The sequence below is a fragment of the Macaca nemestrina genome, chromosome 1 (genome assembly GCF_043159975.1).
Source record: "Macaca nemestrina isolate mMacNem1 chromosome 1, mMacNem.hap1, whole genome shotgun sequence".
Taxonomy (NCBI): domain Eukaryota; kingdom Metazoa; phylum Chordata; class Mammalia; order Primates; family Cercopithecidae; genus Macaca; species Macaca nemestrina.
Genome location: NC_092125.1, coordinates 135573990 through 135594861, shown reverse-complemented (window position 1 = coordinate 135594861; position 20872 = coordinate 135573990). Strand labels below are relative to the sequence as shown.

The 20872-nt window shown below is 34.1% G+C and overlaps 1 protein-coding gene across 6 annotated transcripts in view; it reads right to left on the bottom strand.

The window, feature by feature from the left end:
* The window catches only part of LOC105485445 (dihydropyrimidine dehydrogenase), an 875814-nt gene that overhangs the window by 608251 nt on the left and 246691 nt on the right, over positions 1-20872 (bottom strand). For all 6 annotated transcript variants that reach the window (XM_011747801.2, XM_024793997.2, XM_071074657.1 and 3 more), the window contains 2 exons: positions 16404-16485; positions 3932-4019 (listed from right to left, as the gene is read on the bottom strand). In XM_011747801.2, the coding sequence (XP_011746103.2) occupies positions 3932-4019; positions 16404-16485 (170 nt within the window). The remainder of the gene's footprint in view (positions 1-3931; positions 4020-16403; positions 16486-20872) is intronic.

Here is a 20872-nt window from a genome sequence, read left to right as displayed (position 1 = left end):
GTTGTAACCTATTATGTCAATTTCAATACCAAACAAAGAAAGCCATCCAATATTTTTAAAAAGCCTTGTATAGTAGATGTTCCAATTCTACTTCTCAATACTGTCAGTAACATGCTGTCCAGGTGCTTTGATTTCAGTAAAACTACCAAAATTTTAGAGTCTTTAAAAAAGACTCCATTATTGTGAAGATAACAGACTGATTTTGAGTAAGACATAGGGCTTTATCTTAGTACTTAGAAGAAACTAAACTTCTCATGGCTCAAGAGACATAAATCTTTAGAAGTAACAATGATGTACATTCAATGAGATAATTTCCTTAATGAACTCTGGTAGTATTAGTTAGAGAAAACTCTAAAAGTGAGATACTTTTCATGAGCAATGTCACACACAATAGTTAAAATCAGGAAACATGCAAACAGACTTATCTTAATACAGTGGGCTTAATGAACTATCTTCATTAAGTCATAGTTAATTAAAAATATTTTTTATTTTACACAATGTAACATAGAACAAGATGGTAGTTATAAATACACAAGATCAATAACTATGGCATTTCCAACTACAGAAAGAGAAAGCATCTCCTTTTTTTTTTCTTTATTTTTTTTTTAGACGGAGCATCACTCTGTCGCGAGGCTAGAGTGCAGTGGCAAGATCTCGGCTCACTGCAACCTCCGCCTCCCAGATTCAAGCGATTCTCCTGCCTCAGCCTCCCGAGTAGCCGGGACTACAAACACATGCCACCACGCCTGGCTAATTTTTGTATTTTTAGTAGAGACGAGGTTTCACCATGTTGGCCAGAATGGTCTCGATCTCTTGACCTCATGATCCGCCCACCTCAGCCTCCCAAAGTGCTGGGATTACAGGTGTGAGCCACCATGCCCAGCCTGGCATTTCCATTTTTAAAAACTACCTATGTAACCAACATGTATGCACCAGGTACTAAGAGTGTTTTCTTTGCTACTAAGTGCTTTACTGATCTCATGTGTCAAACACTAATGATGATGCACACCTGTAACAGAGACTTTTATTTCTATCCTCTCTCAATATCTGTCATCCCCTTTCCCTATGATTCTAGACATTTGATGGAGATTATGTCCATCCAGCAAAAGGCAATACTTCCCGGCACCCTCTGCTGTTGCCATGCTGATATGATCAGTTTACAGACAATGAGATAAAAGAAGAATTGATTTGTGTTACTTCTGGCTCATAAATATAATAGTAAAGGAGCTGCTTCCCTCTTTCCCACTTCTATTAGCATGAATGTGAACATGGTAACTACCCATAGACCAAAGATGGAATTCAGGTTTGAAAATGGCTTACACTGTTACATGAGAAAGAACTAAATGTTTATATTGTTTTACCCTCTATTGCTTTCTGAAAGCGCCCAAACCTATATCCTAAATAATATGGAATTCCTATTCTACATTTCCTCCTACAAAGTCAGTGAGAAAGGGTAAATAAAATAAGTGAGTAAAGTTTAATTACAATATGGAAGCAAGGTTAATGAACAAAAGCATGTAAGGTTGTGTGGCTGTCCAAGTAATCGACAGTTATATGGTAATACAAAGGTCATAAATTCCCAAATCGACACACAAGTGTCAAATAAACATTTCCTAGAGAATACGGCTACTTGTCTTCCACAGACTGAAGCTTTTCTTTTTTGACATGATGAATTTTTTTGTGTATGTTTCATACAAAATACTGAAATAGAGCATAACTGCATTCCTCACATCACTACACCAAAATGTCAAAGATTCACTTCTCAGCATGAAAATGCACAGCACATAAATATGAAAGGACTCTACATTCTAAATGCTGTATTCACACCTCAGTGCAGAATCAAATGGAGACAACTGTATTGTGAACCAGTATAGCATTATCAAATAATATATTTATGGGGACATAATAGAATAAAATAAAAAAGTTGAAACTATTGATTGTTTCAGTTAGAAGGTGTTTCATGGTTGTAACTACTCAGAGTGTTGAACAATTTAATTATTCCAAGTTTTTGGAATAATTTGCTTCTTATGTAATTAATTTGGATATTTCAATGTATTGGTTACTTTATTGTTCCACATTTCTTCAGTACAGAGATCCTTTGTAGATGAAGTTCTTACAGATACATGTCATAATAATTGTATTAGTATATACTCAAGTAATGGAAAACATATCTCTTAGTACAATGGTGAATTTCAAATAGTTATTTGATAACATTATCAGTATTGCAGACCTAAAGCCTGATGAAATTTTCCACTTATTACTGACCAAGCATTTTTGATCATGTGTTTATTGACAGTAATTGGAACTTATAGACACCTGCCCAATTTCTTTACATTAAATTCTCAATACAAACGTAATGTTGAAAAGTAAAGCTAAAGTCAAATATAATATGCCTAAAAATAGAACCTAGGGAAAATATCAGATCTTGCCTCCTTCCTACTTTTGATATGCACAATAATTATAATATTGTAATTAAGATCATATAGACAGATACTAACGGCAATAGCACCCAAAATTTTTGAAAGGAAGGAGGTTCAGTTGAGACATTTAGGAGCTAGATGACAGTGCAAATTTATATTGCTTTCCATAATTTTTCACCTAAAAAATGGGGCTGACAGACATGGTCTCAGATACGACATTCTGATAAGAAAAGTTTAGTGGACAAAGAAGCATTAATAATGACTGCACTCCCGAAAGACAATAAAAAAGGAGAGCTGCCAAACGAACATTACTCAGTGTGTGATCACTTAAAGTGGTGATATTTAGAACTTCACATTCTGGGTGTGAACCGCCAAAGAGACAGACAAAGTAAAATACAAGAAGAAGGGTTTATATTAAAAATGAGTAACAGTTTAACACATTGCTCCCAACCATTTTAGTACCAAGGACCAGTTTCATGGAAGAAAAATTTTCCATGGACCAGGTTGGAGAAGAAGGATGGTATCGGGATGAAACTGTTCCACCTCAGATTATCAGGCATTAGTTTTAGATTCTCATAAGGAACATGCAACTTAGATCCTTCACATGCCCAGTTCACAATAGAGTTTGCACTCCTATGAGAGTCTAATGCCATTAGATTCTAATCTAATCTAATGCTGATCTGACAGGATGCAGAGCTCAGGCAGTAAGGCTCACTTGCCCACTACTCACCTCCTGCTGTGTGGCCAGGTTCCTAACAGTACAGTACGACTTCATGGCCCTGAGTTTGGGGATCCCTGATTTAACATACTCAATTTATATGCCATAATTGCCCATAGTACAAATCATATCAAAGAATGAGTATGACATGCATGAGGCAAAGACTAAGTCAAGTCAACTTACTTGTTCTCTTTGGTCTCTCAGTAAACACTAAGTGGAAGAAAAATGTTAGAAAACTCATTCCCTATAACAAATTTAGGCAAAATATGAGAAAACAGTATACATTGAGTGCTTCAGGAGTAATACACTGTCTATGGGACTTTCACAACACTGATGGAACATTTAAAAAATGCAACCAAATAAGAAAAGTCTTAGAAAATTTTGAAAAACGAATAGCAAAAGGGAACCAGCCAACTCTGTCCTTCATTATCACTTTAGACAATTGTTGTATCATAAAAAGAAAGCTAAAGCCTCTAGACAGATTCTGAGTTTCCAGTGACATGACTTGAAAATATTTTCTTCCTAGAGATTCTCACTGGTGACAATGGTGTGGTGAAAGAATGGGAAGATTAAAAAAAAAAAATCTTGCCAAAATCTCTCCATAATTAAGGTGAAACAACACAACTACTTGTAAAATAGAAATTTAGTTACTTGGCCAAACATTTCTATCTGTTATTCCCTGAATAAACATAACTTCCATCATGAAAATGTCTGAAGGCAGTCATTCTTCTGGATATTGCTAGGAAATAAAAAATATATTATAAGTAAATATATTTAAGAGTAAACTACTCACCTATTCCAATGAAAGCAGCTTTGTAGCCTTTTTCTTTCAAAGTGCTAAGAGTCATGTCATTCACTGAAAGGCTTTTACCACAAATTATCTATAAGAAACAACATTTTGCATAAGAAAATTTGGCAGTTGATTAATTAAAATCTTAACATCTAATGTCAAAAAGAACGAAAAGTCTGGCAAAAATTCTATGAGACTCTATATAAAATGTGACAACATTTTTGTCTTTTAGTATACAGGTTTACATACATAAAATAGCATATAAATAGAACAGGAATATGTTCTATTAAGGGCTAAATGCAGAAGAAAAGCCAGTGTCATTAAAATCATCAGTAAGCTTCCATAGCTTGCATAATATGTTCAAAGCACAACGTGGGGCATTTAAATAATAAGATGATAAGATAACATTTCCAGCATCAATGTACAGTCAAGTAGGGGCAAATACATACACAAAAAATATAATATAAAACAGGCTATAATCACCACATGTGTATGAGAGTTCAGAGGCTGGGGACATTCATTTTACCTAAGCTTAGAAGATCAAGAATACAGAGAAGTGGGATTTCAAATAAGGCCTTTAAAAGGAAAATACAGGATTTTGATAGGTGACATTGTCAAAGGAAAATGAACAAAGTCTGGAAGCAGAGGGTAGTCACCCCTATTAAAAGTCACAATACTTGGGTCAGTTCTCAGACGAGACAATTTTCACTTCTGGAACCTGCTAACCAAAGAGGTGTCAGGGTCCCTAGGAATAAAGACCCTGAAACATCCCAGCAAGTCAATACTGTGATTCCCCTAGTCCTTTCCCAAAGGAAACTATGGTCATTTATCCAGGCAACTAAGCCCTGGAAAAAGGGGAATAATCGGACATTTCAAGGACTACCAAGTACTGGTTGTTCAGTAACATTGATACTTGGAGACATAAGAGCGGGTACCTATGGGGCAAGGCAAAAAATGGAGCCTGACTGAAGTCTAGTTCACAGTGGACCCCCTGAAACCACAACCCAGTCAGTGATCATTCTCCTAGTCTCTAAGAGTATAATTGAAATTGTTACGCTTGTCAATTGAAGTAATCCCTACACTGGGTCTCTGGTCTGTGAAGTAAGAGCTATAAAAGCTATCGTAGTTGGGAAGGTCACATTAAAATATCTGAAAATCCAGCCAAGAGATTAAATCAAAGATAATATCCTATCCTGGGTGCAATGGGATGAGGAGAGATGGTAGTGGTCCCTGTCATATCCCCATTTAATCCACCAGCCTATCCCCAGCCAACACCAGAGAATTTCTGGAGGATGACTATAAACGTCTGCAGGCTTAACTAAAGAGTAGTCCTGACTGCAGTTTCTGTTACAGATGTGGTATTATTGCTAGAGAAGTTTTATAAGGCCACACATACACTGCATGTGGCCATTGATTTGGCAAATGCATACTCCTTCCACTCCAATTAGAGAAGGAGATCAGAAATAGTTCAGAGTCAGAGTATAGATAAGAATATTCATTTACAGTTTTGCCTCAGGGATATGTCAACTCTTTTCAGTAATAATATATGTAATCTGAAGCGATCTGGACATCCCACAGAACGTCACAGTGATTCATTACATTGACGACATCGTGCAGATCAGACAGCATGAACAAGAGGTGGTGAGTATGCTGGAAACTGTTAAGATATCTGCCCTCCAGAGGGTGAAAGATTAACTCTATGATGAGGGACTGGCCTCTCGAGTGAAGTTTAGAGATCCAGTTATTAAGTATGTGCCAGTAAGTCCCCTTGAAAGTAAAAGACGAATAGCTGCATCTCACATTTCCTGCCATATAAAAGGAAGCACAATGCCTGGTAGGTTTGTGTTCTGAAGGCAAAACGTTCCTAAAAACAAAGTCTCTAAGCTGAGTCATAGAAGAAGAGCAATGTATACCCATGAAATGATAATTACAGCTACACTGAATAGTGCACCTAAGTGTACAGCTCTCTTCTAAGTACTGCATATACTGACTCATTTAATCCCCACAGCAGCCCCATGAAGTGTTATCAGTATTTTCATTTTACAGATAATGATACTAAAGGACAAGAGAGCTTACATAACCTTTATTGCAGTCACATATATAGTCTAATTTCAGAGCCAACATGCATAATTGCTGTGCTCTTGTGCCTCTTGAGGTTAGAGGACAGAGCTGGCACCATCCTCAAGGGCAAAGAACAGCATATTGTATGTGAAGACATACTAAAAAGGTTGTGTTTCAGGAGTATAAAGTGCAAAGCAAGCAATGGAGCAAGAAGCTGGAGAGAAGATGACTGGAACTGGATCATAGAGTGTCATGTTTTGTCTTCCTAAAATAGTAATTCTGTTTTTATATTGGCAGATATGGTAACTGTCAGAAAGTTTATAATAAGGGGACAACCAAGGTGAGTTGAGAACTAATATTGAGAACTCTGGAAGGTATCAAACAACATTAAACTGGAACATTAATTAAATATGTATTATTCAAAGCATTTTATAGTAGTTAATAGTGTTACTATTAGAATTAGTAGACTTTGATGCCATTAAAATTATCTAATAGTGAGGCTTTAGAACTTTAATGTGTTCTAACTTTTAAATAATACATATTTTATTGGAAAAGGAAAAGAATTTCGCTGTTTGTTTTATGAATCAAATGCCCTTCACACCAATATATAATACAGGTTAGACATAAAAGAAAACACCAGGTCCAGACTTGCTAATAGAATATTAGCAAACTGAATAAGAATGCCATTTTCAAAGTTGAGCAATGAGTTAATTGGTGGAGGTGATTCTCAAAATACTTAATCTTAGGTTTACTTTATTCAGTGCCTCTGCAGGAAGATTCAAGAAGACCTCCCAACCTTTTTGAGATGGGTATTTGTGGGAGAAGGCACAGTAGTTTAGTTTAATAGTGACTTTTTGTGATTTATCAAAGAGGAATGAAGACCTCCCAGTCCTTCCACCACAGCAGAGTGAGCATGTCTTTGATTTTGTAACATATAAGAAAGATGCTCAGACATTTTGTATTTCTACAGTCTGATTCTACTGTAATACATAATAGTGTGCAAATGGGAATGGAAAACAGTTGAGTTTTCCTTTTGTGTATGGAAAGCTGCAAAGACAAGTATCTTGACTCTTGATATGAATCTACTGGGAAGGAGACCAGCAAGACGACTTTACCATGGACAGACATTGTGGGAAAGATGGAGGACGGTCATCATTGGGCAGCAGATCCCTGGTAGAAATGAGGACAAAGCAATAACAAGAACATTCCATGGAGTGACAGGCACCAGACTTCTTTCCTTTCTGTGAATGAGAAACTATTCAAATTTCCCTTTCCTAAAAGCCTGAGGCCCCAAATATTTGCCATGCAAGAAATGATCTATTCTTAAAAAGAATTAGAAGAAAGATTCCTTGACAACAAAGGTAAAGCTCTGCTTACATTATGCCTTGGGAAATTGAGATGAAATGTGTGTTAACTAAAACTAGAATTGCAAGACAACTACAGCTATCAGGAACATCACGTTGGCTGATAAGCTATGAAATCTCAATGCCATTTGTTAAATAGATATGATGCCAGAAAAATAACATTATGGGCATTTGTTTGGTGTTTTTGTTTCTTTATTCCTGGTACTTTTATATATGTAATACTTTCTGTCTTGACTTTCTTAGATACGGATAACAGTACATATTCTACCTTCCTCTAATAACTTTAGTAATGTATTATTAGATATTTCCTACCTAAATTCGGAATACAAATTCAATCTATTTCAAGTTCAGTGTAACAGTCACTACTTTAGTCCAACAGTTCTCAATGTCATGTACCCTGAGCCAAAGTTCCATCTAATAGTCTCTTAGGGATTTGATGAAAACTTTCTTTTAATACTATAATATGTATTTATACACATAATAACATTTATTATGCAGTATAAAGGCTTACAACTTTTTTTGTGCAGTATAAATCTTCAGATAAAATAGGTGATGCCCATTATTTTTAAAAATCAAATAAAAACACACAGACTCTTCATGGTTTTCTAATAGAAAATTTGGTTAAATAGACCAAATATTTCCAGATGCTCTAAGATAGAAAATAAAATGAAGAACTTTTGAAAGTATTTTGCTTTCTTTAGAAATGAAAATTTAGTGTACATGTTTCCTTGTAGGAGAGAAATAATATGATTTTATATTTATTTTCTAATACTACCTCACAATCACAGATATTCTTGGTTCAAATAACCATAGTGAAAAACAAGATGTTATTAGAGGTTATCAAGAAAAAGATAATACCTGTATTAGATATTTCATCTCAAACTATGAAGCAGAAGAAATGTATAGAAATTACAATTAAGTTAATCAATTAGAATTATATCAGAATACTTTGGGAAATGACAAATATACATATTTTAAATATGCAAAAATACAGTATCTTCATTCATATTTTATACTTTTAACTTTGAAAAATTAGAATATAAAGACCATGAAACAAAAATATGTATTTCTACTTAAATTCTGAGTTGCATTACCAAAAAAAAGTATTTAATCTAAGTGATTTGTAACACTGACACAAATATCACAAGAGATTCTACTGAAGTGCATCTTAGCTTAAAAATAATTTGTAGGGGTCTATATTAGAATTTTTATTACAAAATTAAGAAGTTTTCTAAAAATAAACATCAGCTAAGAAGCCATTTCTCCTAAAGGGAATACACAATTTTATTACACTATAAATGATCCTTTGGTGTGAAATCAATTGAGAGTATACTTGGTAAATTAAAAAAATGTAAATATGGCTAATAAAGTGAAAAAAAAACTGAATTCTACACAAGAATACAGAAGCAAATGAAAATACTATCCTACATAACTGTTGTCTATACAGGGAAAAATATACTACTTTCTGAAGAAAAATAAAAATAATAAAATAATGAAAACACATAGATGCTGACAAAGATTTTACTGAAATTAATAACTTCAAATGTTTTCATTATTCAATCTATAAAACGAAAATGAAATAAGTATACAACTCAAGATTTTAAAAGAAATAACAAGTTCCACTCTGATCTTGGTTATTTCTTCCCTTCTGCTAGCTTTGTGAATATTTTGCTCTTGGTTCTCTAGTTCTTTTAGTTGTTATGCTAGGGTGTCGATTTGAGACCTTTCTAGCTTTCTGAAGTGGCATTTAGCGCTGTAAATTTCCCTCTTAACACTGCTTTAGCAGCATCCCAGAGATTCTGGTACATTGTCTCTTTGTTCTCACCGGTTTCAAAGAACTTCTTGAGTTCTGCCTTAATTTCATTGTTTACTCAGGAGTCATTCGAGAGCAAGTAGTTCAATTTCCAATTGTGTGGTTCTGAGTGAGTTTCTTAATCTTGAATTCTAATTTGATTGTGCTGTGGCCTAAGAGACTTTTAGTTATTATTTCAGTTATTTTGCATTTGCTGAGGAGTGTTTTACTTCCAATTATGTGATCGATTTGAGAGTAAGTGCCATGTAACTCCAAGAGCGGAACTGAAGGAGATAGAGACATGAAAAACCCTTCAAAAAAAAAAAAATGAATGAATCTGGGAGCTGCTTTTCTGGAAAAAAAAAAATATATATATATATATATACACACACACACACATATGTGTATGTATATATACCAATAGGTAGACTAATGAAGAAAAGAGAGAAGACTCAAATAAACACAATAAAAAATGATAAAGGGGATATGACCACTGACCCCACAGAAATACAAATAAGCATCAGAGAATAGTATAAACATTTCTATGCAAATAGACTAGAAAGTCTAGAAGAAATGGATAAATTCCTGGACACATACACCCTTCCAAGGCTGAACAAGGAAGAAGTTGAATCCCTGAATAGACCAATAACAAGTTCTGAAATTGAGGCAGTAATAAATAGCCTACCAACCAAAAAAAGCTCAGGGCCAGATGGATTTACAGCTGAATTCTAGCGGAATTACAAATAGAAGCTGGTACCATTTCTTCTGAAACTATTTGAAACAATTGAAAACAAGGGACTTCTCATTTTATGAGGCCAGCATCATCCTGATACCAAAACCTGGCAGAGATACAACAAAAAGAGAAAACTTCAGGCCAATATCCCTGATGAACATTGATGCAAAAATCCTCAATAAAATACTGGCAAATGAAATTCAGCAGCATATAAAAAGCTTATCCATCACAATCAAGTTGGCTTCATTCCTAGGTGCAAGACTGGTTCAACATATACAAATCAATAAGTGTAATTCATCACATAAAGAGAAATAAAGGAAAAAAAAAACCACATGATTATCTCAATAGATGCAGAAGTCCTTTGATAAAATTCAATGTCCTTTCCTGTTAAAAAATTCTCAATAAACTAGGTATTGATGAATATACCTCAAAATAATAAAAGCCATTTATGATAAACCCACAGCCAATATCATACCGAATGGGCAAAAGCTGGAAGCATTCCCCTTGAAAACTGGCACAAGACAAGGATGCCCTCTCTCACCACTCCTATTCAACACAGTATTGGAAGTTCTGGTCAGGGCAATCAGGTAAGAGACAGAAATAAAGAGTATTCAAATAGGAAGAGAGGAAGTCAAACTGCCTCTGTTTGCAGATGACATGATCCCATATCTAGAAAGCCCCATTAATCAGCCCAATAGCTTAAGTTGATAAGCAACTTCAGCAAAGTCTCAGGATACAAAGTCAGTGTGCAAAAACTTCTAGCATTCCTATATACCAACAATAAGCAGACAGCCAAATCATGAATGAACTCCCATTCACAACTGCTACAAAGAGAATAAAATACCTAGGAATATAGCTAACAAGGAAAGTGAAAAACCTCTTCAAGGAGAACTACAAACCACTACTCAAAGAAATCAGAAAGGGCACAAACAAATGGAAAAACATTCCATGCTCATGAATAAGAATAATTAATATGAAAATAGGCATCCTGCCCAAAGCAATCTATAGATTCAATGCTACTCCCATTAAACTACCATTGACATTCTTCACAGAGTTAGAAAAAACTACTTTAAAATTCATATGGAACCAAAAAAGAGCCCACATAGCCAAGACAATCCTAAGCCAAAAGAACAAAGCTGGAGGCATCATGCTATCTGACTTCAAACTATACTATAAGGCTACAGTAACCAAAACAGCATGGTACAAAAATAAACACACAGACCAATGTAACAGAATAGAGATCTCAGAAATAAGACCACACAAACAACCATCTGGTCTCTGACAAACCTGACAAAAACAAGCAATGGGGAAGGGATTCCCTATTTAATAAATGGTGCTGGGAAAGCTGGCTAGCCATATGCAGAAAATTGAAACTGGACCCCTTCTTTATACCTTATACAAAAATTAAATCAAGATGGATTAAAGGCTTACATGTAAAACCCAAAACTATAAAACTCTAGAAGAAAATCTAGGCAATACCATTCAGGATATAGGCACAGAAAAAGATTTCATAATGAAAACGTCAAAAGCACCTGCACGAAAGCAAAAATTGACAGATGAGATTTAATTAAACTAAAGAGCTTCTGCATAGCAAAAGAAACTATCATCAGAGTGAATGGGCAATCTACAGAATGGTAGAAAATTTTTGCAGTCTATCCATCTGACAAAGGTCTAATATGAGAATCTACAAGGAACTTAAACGACTTTACAAGAAAAAAACCAACCCCATTAAAAAGTGGACAAAGGAGGTCAGGCACGGCGGCTCATGTCTGTAATCCCAACACTTTGGGAGGCTAAGGCAGGCAGATCACTTGAGATCAGGAGTTCAAAACCAGCCTGGCCAACATGATAAAATCCCATCTCTAATACAAATACAAAAAATTAGTCATGTGTGGTGGCGGTCACCTGTAATCTCAGCTACTTGGGAGGCTCCGGCAGGAGAACAGCTTGAACCCAGGAGGTGGAGGTTGCAGTGAGCCAAGATAGTGTCATTGCACTCCAGCCTGGGTAACAGAGTGAGACTCCATCTTCCATCTCAAAAACACAAACAAAAAACAAAAACAAACAAACAAACAAAACAAAAACTTAGGCAAAGGACATGAACAGATACAAGAAATAACAGATAAGAGAAATAAGACATTTATGTGGCCAAAAAAACTTATGAAAAATGCTCAAATTCATTCAATCATTGGAAAAAATGCAAATCAAATCCACAATGAGATACCATCTCACACCAGTCAATATGGTGATTATTAAAAAGTCAAGAAACAACAGATGCTGGTGAGGCTGTGGAGAAATAGAAATGCTTTTACATTGTTAGTGGAATGTAAATTAGTTCAACCATGTGGAAGACAGTGCGGCGATTCCTCAAAGACCTAGAACCTGAAATACTATTTGACCCAGCAATCTCATTATTGGGTATATGCCCAAAGGAATATAAACCATTCTGTTATAAAGATACATGCATGTGTATGTTCACTGTAACACTATGCATAATAGCAAAGATGCGGAATCAACTCAAATGCCCATCAATAATATACTAAAGAAAATGTGGTACATATATATACCATGTAATACTATGCAGCCATTAAAAAAATTAGATCATGTCCTTTGCAGGGATCTGGATGGATTTGGAAGCCATTATCCTCAGAAAACTAACACAGAAACGGAAAACCAAACCCTGTATGTTCTCACTTACAAGTGTAAGCTGAACAATGGGAATACATGGACACAGGGAGGGGAATAACACACACTGGGGTCAGTTGAGTGGGGCAGGGAGAGGGAGAGCATCAGGATAATTAGCTAGTGTATGTGAGGCTTAATACCTAGGTGATGGATTGACAGGTGCAGCAAACCACCATGGCACATGTCTACCTATGTAACAAACCTACACGTCCTGCACATGCATCCCAGAATGTAAAATAAAATAAAATAAAAATAAATTTAAAAAAAGAGAATAACAAATAAGAATAGCAGGGGAAAGCATTATAAAGATATAGTCAGCAATTAAAGAATAAGAAAACAAAACTTTGATAACTGCTTATTTTAAAGAAAATATTAACTAGATAAGAAAACACAAAGTAAATTTAGAGATGCAAGAGCAAATATAATCATAGGCACAGATGAGATATTTTTATAGTATACTGAAATAATAGTCTTAAATTTTTGCTAATAAATTCAAAAACCTTAATGAAGCAGAAATTTTTCTAGAAAAAATATATTGGCAAAATTGACAGAATAAAATCAGTGGAAAAAACTTATAGAAGATATGGAGAAAAATGGTCATAGTTCTATTTCATAAGAGGGCTTGGAGAAGATGACAACTTCCAAATTCAGTAAAAAAGATGTGTCAGGATAATATTCTTACCAATGAGAAAATAATAAAATGCTTAGAAGTTTAATTTTATAAGGCTAATATCACTCTATCATGAAAAACTCACAAAATAACAAACAAAAATAAAGCAAAACAAAAATAGTCTTTGTACATTCAAAACTTGTAATGAACAATAATATTTGACTGTTCCCTGCTATATTTCCAGTTTTAATATCCATTACATAAATAAATGAATGCAAAAGAAAAAATTTTAAAAATACTAACAAATTGAATCTGAATTACATGTACAGAAATAAACATGATGCCAAAATTGATATATTCTAGAAATTCAATGATTAGTATAATTCAACACACAAACTGAACATAAGTATTTACAAAGGGGAATTTAAAAATTTAACACACTTTATTAACTTTTTTAATTAATAAAATTTATTAATGTAAGACTAGAAAAATATTTATTCAATATGATTAAAAATTCTATTTCAGAGAGAAGAAAAAGTATTCCATGAATTATACCTCTTTTGTTAACATGCTAGTTATTGAAATCATGGAAGAAAAAAATACATACAAATAACAAATAAAATTATCTTCATTTTCTTGTAACATGATATTTGACTCGAAAAAATTAATCTTAGAACTAACAAGGACTGATTGGTTAATAAGTATAAGACAAACTGAAATTAAAATATTCAATAGGAAATGCAGCTAAAAAAGATAGTTGGGAGTGAAGATAATGTAATGAAACTGAACTGGGTTCTGGATATAATCAGTTTATGTTATTAATAATATGCTTATTAAACTACGAAGCATACAGGACTGGATTTCAAAAAAAGGATGGATCTACATGGTTCTAGTCCTGGCATATTACTTGGCAAAAATAAGTTCTGAACAATTATTTGTTGAGTAAATGAAAAAACCTATTTGGGAAGTAGAGAATAAGTAGAAGAAAGAAAAATTAGAAGAATAAACAAGATAATGCTAGGCCCATGAAAAGTCAAAGTACATACATACGTATATAAGAGAACTTATGTATCACATGCTACATGGGAGTCAAACAGTATGAACCCACAAATATAGTTCACTTCTTTGCCAGGAAATCATTGTTGACTTTAAAATATATAATACTAGTTGAGAGGGACAAAGAGAAGGAATTATAAAAAGAACCTCGGTGATGACTTTTCAAAAGGAGGTAACAAGCATAGACCACGTTTTGAAAATGTACCCTCTTATGGCTAAAGTTCATAAGTCATAAAAGCTACAAGAGTATCTCATCAACGGATACAAATCCTCAAAGTGAAAAAGAATCTCACTGCTATCTTTCCTCAGAATTGTATATACAGTTTATTGTTTACAAAGCAAATTTGAAAACACCATTTCCTTCACATCTTAAAACAGCTTGAGAGATGGACAAGACAGTACTATTAGCTTTCTAATTTAGGTTCCATTTTTTTCCTCAATAATGTAACAGATTCAGAGTTTAAAATTCAAGTGCATAAAATGTTGAAAAAATTTTCCCACACCTTCTCAAAGGCGATCTGTGCTATCAGATTCTTATAACTTTCCAGAGATATTCTTTGCATACATAAACAAGTATTTCACTATTTTGTAGAAATATTAGTAGCATACTTTTTATTTGAGCCGATTTTGACCAATGTTCGAGATATTAATAGACTTTGCCAAAGATATCTGACAAGAAAATAAAAAGTGGCATGACTATAGCTAGGATATTTCTTGGCACTCAGTATATTGCCTACTACTGCGCCTTGATGAGTTTTCAAAGAGCAATGGGTATGGTCTAATTTATGCAATATATCTGGTCCTGTGAAAACTGAATGCAATTTTGCAATTTTATATAAGATAAATGTAGAAATAAAGCCTAATTTCTTTTTTATTTTTTATTAACATATAATAATTGTACATATTTATGGGGTATGTGTGATATTTTGATATATGCATACAATGTGTAATGATCAAATGAGGATAATTAGTATATTCATCACCTCAAACATTCCCCATGTCTTTGTGTTGGGAACATTCATCTTCAATTCAGTCATAAATACCAACTCTAATAGTTGGAAATTTCAATCATCATTTCCTTATTTAATGAGATTTAGAGAAGAACTTGTATTCAAAATGAAAGACATTTTAAAACTTTTCAGAATATACTTCTGTAAAATAATCACCCCTCAATTATCTATCTTGAACACTGCAATTTTGAACATTAAGATTTTATAAAGTTGCCCAAATCTACACTGTGTGTTTTTATTCCCAGACATCTTGTTTAGTCATTTTGTGTGAATGTTTCATCACCCGACCACTGTCAAATAAAATGTAATTATAAATATAAACCACAAAATATTGTTTTGAGTGTCTTCTCTTCCATTGATTCATTTTAAGTTTTACTGGTAAATGCAAAAGGTATGAGTAGTTTGTTAATCACTTTTCAAAATATCTTCTGCATATACTTACAGCATGTATTACGTAAATCACAGTACATTACTAATCTATTTTGTTATATCTATTATGAAAAATTAACATTTTTGAAACAAAAATAGCAGTATGTTCAAGTGGAGAGCTAGAGTATAATGCTCTTAACAGAAAAGAAGAGAAATATTTAAAGCTATATGCTGAAAATAACAATGTGCCTAATTTTCAACCATCTCGAAAAGAACACCACAATATTTATTTCACAAAATAATAAAAAATACGAAGCTGTTGCTTTTTATCCCACTGATTTACTCCTTGTGTTGAGAAAGGATTATCACATTCACACTACTGACATGATGAATATAATAAATAAAATAAATCTCCATAAGAAATTATGTTCCAAATTGTGAAATACTAATGTTTCAGAGTGCACACAACTTGCATGAAAAAACGTGATTAAAGAAACCAAATCCTTCTATTAGCTGCACTGATCCCCTAAAGCAATTTAGGAATTTGTTTCTTACAGACAATTAATCACATGCAGGCATGCCAGATGAGAACTATTGATTGCCCTTTTCCAGGCTAGTGGCATTCAGACAGTAGACAGACAAATGCCCTAAGCAAGGGGAAGCATCTTTGTGCTTCTGCCTGGTGTAGCTTTTAATTGTTCTTTCCTAAAATGCGTGACATTTGCTGTTAATCTTTGCGTAGAGCTTACTCCTCTCTTTTTGAGCAGTACACAGATAGGTGTTTTTCTCATTTACCTTTACACCAAGGTCCTTCATTAGCTCAATCTCAAAATTCACTACATCATATGGCAGCCGGAACTGAGGGATTTCAGAAGTACTGAAAAAAAAAAAAAAAAAAGCAAAAGAAAAACAGGCATCAGTAGAAAAATGACCAATCTTAAAAAAATGTAACATGTCTTCACGGACTAGTAGTAAATAAATATCTCTTCTAAGGATATTTATATATCACATAAGATATGCATGAGGACATCTACATTTTTATTGACATAAAAACATTACATGGAGTGAAGATACAGTAGAAATTGATATGAAAATAACTAAGTTACAGCAATAGAAAATGATAAACATAAAACTGGCCAAAAGAAATTTCAATACTTTTAAGTTCAATAAAGTATTTGGTTGATTTATTTAATAATAATTCTATAAATACCTAAGATAAAAAAAAATCTTAAAATCTATTAATAAAGCTAGTTGGAGATACAGATTTTAATATATGTGTACACATATATACTAATATTCATACACATATTCTATAAATATACTTCTAGCTTGCTCAAATGCAAATGTGTAACTGTATTATCATACTGTTTAGAATATTACAAAATCAGTTCCATGTGATCTACAGAATATTTTTACAATAAATTAGTCTTCTGTGAAAGCAAAGAGTATCCCAAAAGGTTCAGTCATGAAAAAACAATCCTATTGTATATTAATGCCTATTGCCTTCATTTAAAAAAACAATCATGAGGTCTATAGCACTAGTATTCTAGTAGTATAATAGAGTATTAAAAGTAAGCTCAAGACACTTTCCAATGTTTTGTTAACAATTATGAAGCTATGTATGTGCATGAATACACAGCAATCCATTCATTCATTCACTGATTCATTCATTCACCTACTCATTAAAAGTGAATAGTGCCAGGCACAGTGTTTACAAAGTGCCAGGTAAGTGTAAGCTGCAATGATTTGATGGTGAATTGTACCAAATTCTCACTGTTAATAAGTTATTTTTTCTGATCAGGGAAAGCTACATAAAAGATAATTACATTTAGAATGTGGTATGCACAATGAGCTAAGTATAGCCACTATATCTTTAGTGTGTGTGTGTGTGTGTGTGTGTGTGTGTGTGTGTGTGTGTGTATAAAATAGCAATTATATTTTAAATATTACAAAGATTAATTCGTTAAATAAAAAATTGTTGAAGATGAATCTTCTGGATCAACTGAAAAGTCTTCCAAAGTACAGCCTTTTCATTCCTTGATGACTTAAGAACTTGATTATTCAATTAATTTTTATATATCAATCAGCAAGACATCATGCTCAATGCTATAGAAAACGCAAGGTATCAAACACTATAAAATCAAAGCTGTACACTAAAGGAGCTTCCCTCTAGTTAGAAATATAAAATTATGTTTAAGAATGAATTCAAGCATAGGGAAAAGATAAAAATCTCTTAAGACGACTTGTGAACTCCAGTCACATTACCTCAAGGTAACGTGAACGCGCCAGAATGCTCTGGGCACCAAGAAGGCTTCCCCTTCAAAGTCTAAGTAGAAAGGTTCTTAACAACTATGGACGTATGTGGACACAAACAGATACCCAGACTTGATAGACATGTGGCTCCATGAGAGAGAGATTAAATATGGACTAAAATCGGGCACTGATGCAGATCCTCAAAAGGTTGAACAGGAAAGCAAAACCAATGGACTATGAACAAAGAATTTCAGCCAAATAAACCAACTACAACAAGATGAGAATCTTAAATACATCCAGATATATCGTGAAGCTGAGAACCTTCCAATGAGTCAGGTCAACTCTTGGATTTTTATGGGATATAAGTGGAAGCACATGGAATAAAAGGGAAAAAAAAATGGTGTGAGTGCAAGCCAGTGATTCTGACTTAAGAAAAAACTCTGAAAGAGCATGTTAGAGAAAACAGGGACAACTTTTCTGATGGCCAGAGAAAAAGAAAGGAAGGAACACCTAACCTAGCAGTAAGAAACCTTAGAAAGGAGGAAGGAGCAGGCACCACCCATGGCAGTATAACTTTGAACAGATATAGGCACCAGAGAAAATGGAAACCAGGCTGCTGGGCTTCAGCAGCTCTGCTTAAAAACCCCACGCTGCTCTGAAACCATTGTCACCAACACTTAGCACAGTGTTAAATGAATAAGTGTGAGAGAATCCATTTCCCAGCATCTCCTAAAGTAAATCAGATAAATGTGAAACACTGAGAAATGTTAGTTAGATTTAGTTACACTTAGGTAGGTAGGGGTGGGTGGAAATTACTGATTGTGAAAAATGTGATGTATTTATATTCATTAATAGATGAAGTCAGCAAATAGATGAAACACATAAGCACATACATAAGCAGAACAAAATGACAAATGTAAAACACCAAATCTGAACAAGTGTTTCAAAGGAGGGAAGGCTTATTGTGGGATGATATAAGTGGGTAGGAGAAATGTCTTAGGACTTTAAAATATCATCAGTGTGTGATGGCTTCCACATTTTTCTTCTTAAATTCCAGACTTTTACGTTCACTTGGGTGTCTAACAGGTATCTCATATTTATCATGCCTAAAAGTAAGCTTTGGTTCTTGCATCCCAACACTGGTCCTCAGACAACCCCATTTTATGAGTTGCTCAGGCCCCAGACTCAATGTATCACACACTATTCCCTTTCCAGCACCATACCAAGCCCAGATGCAGGCAGTAAGAGAATGTGTTCTTTTTAGACAATTTAAAAACCATTATAAAACTTACTAAAATGGGCCCGTTTTATATTATTTTCATCAGCTAGTAATTCTAAATAATATCACTAATATCCTAAACAATGTCTCCGCCAAAAAAAAAAAAAATTCTCTGGTGGGTCTAAATTATAAATAATAGCCATAGTTGTTTTTGAGTTTTAGTAATATATATGTAAGCTTTCAATGATCCCGTTTTTATTACCAACTCTTTAATTAAAATTGTGTTCTACAGGAAAGTTAACTTGCAGAACTACATTAAATAGAGGCCATCAGCACCTGCTGATTCAGCTACAGGCATTCCTCATTCCAACTCCCCGTGGGCGACATATGCCTCCACTCTGTGATACTACAGATTCCAATATGTGAAAAGTTGATTTGGAATAGATAAAATGATAGGACATGAAGCAATATGAATTACTTCAATTCTGTCATTTTGTATGATCACATGGAATTTTTGTGTTTAAAATTGAAAATAGCTATATCCTTAATATTAAAATAATTTAATCATTAATTTTTTGTTTTACAGGAATAAATTAAAAATAATTATTACTGGTTATTGTATGATTCTTATGGAATTTTATTGTATAGACCAGAGGATAGTATGTTAAAAAAATCTATTCTGAGTACCTAGTATACTAGGTATACCACTAATCCATCATTTTTTAAAAAACTTCCTCGTTTATCATCACCTAATATATTCTATATTTGGTTTATTGTTCGTTTATTGTCTGTCTCCCCATGACTAAAATATAGGCCCCATGAGAAGGCATTTTGCCTTGTTTACTTTTATGCTCTAAATAGAGCCAGAAATCATGACCAGCTCATAGTCAAGTGATTGATATATATACTGAAGGAAGGAATGGAGGGAAGGAGAAAGGGGAAAATACAGGTAGATATCAGGTCTTGGAAGGGTTTTTATGCCAGGCCAGATCCGTTATCTCTGAGGGTAGGAGGAGTTGTTGAAAGGTTTCAAGTGGAAGAGTAATAAAATCAGATTTGGAAACTAAAGGAAGAATGAATCTGAAAAGACAAATCAGGAAGGAGGTTACTGCAGTGGTAAAGAAAGTGAGAGGTGGCCCGGCACAGTGGCTCACGCCTGAAATCCCAGCATTTTGGGAGGCCAAGGCGGATAGATCGCTTGAGGTAAGGAGTTCAAGACCAACCTGGCCAACATGGTGAAACCCCATCTTTATTAAAAATACAAAAATCAGCCAGGCGTGGTAGTGCATGCCTATACTCCCAGCTATTTGGGAGGCGGAGTCAGGAGAATCTCTCGAACCCAGGAGGTAGAAGTTGCAGTGAGCCTAGGTCTCACCACTACACTCCAGCCAGGGTGAAAGTGCCAGATCCAAAAAAAAAAAAAAAAAGGAAATTGAGAGGTAAAGGATATCAGAGGACATTTTTTTTACAGTGTTTGTAAAACGGAATTGCCAGGATACTAAAGAGTAGCCCAGATAATCCCCATTTTGGTGATGCCATCCCCTGAGATGGAAAACTCAGGAAGAGAAGCAACATTGATCATTGATATGAAGTTTATGAAGAGATATCTAGGATTTGAATGTATAAATCTGTTGCTCAGAATGGAGAAAGAGGTCAGAGCAGATAGGGATTTTTAAGAAATTTGCATGTAGGTGGTAATTGAAACTATGAGAGTAAATGAGATTACTCTGAAGACTGCATGGTGAGAAAGGAGATAAAAGGACAGAAGACAGAATTTAATAGGAATGATTAT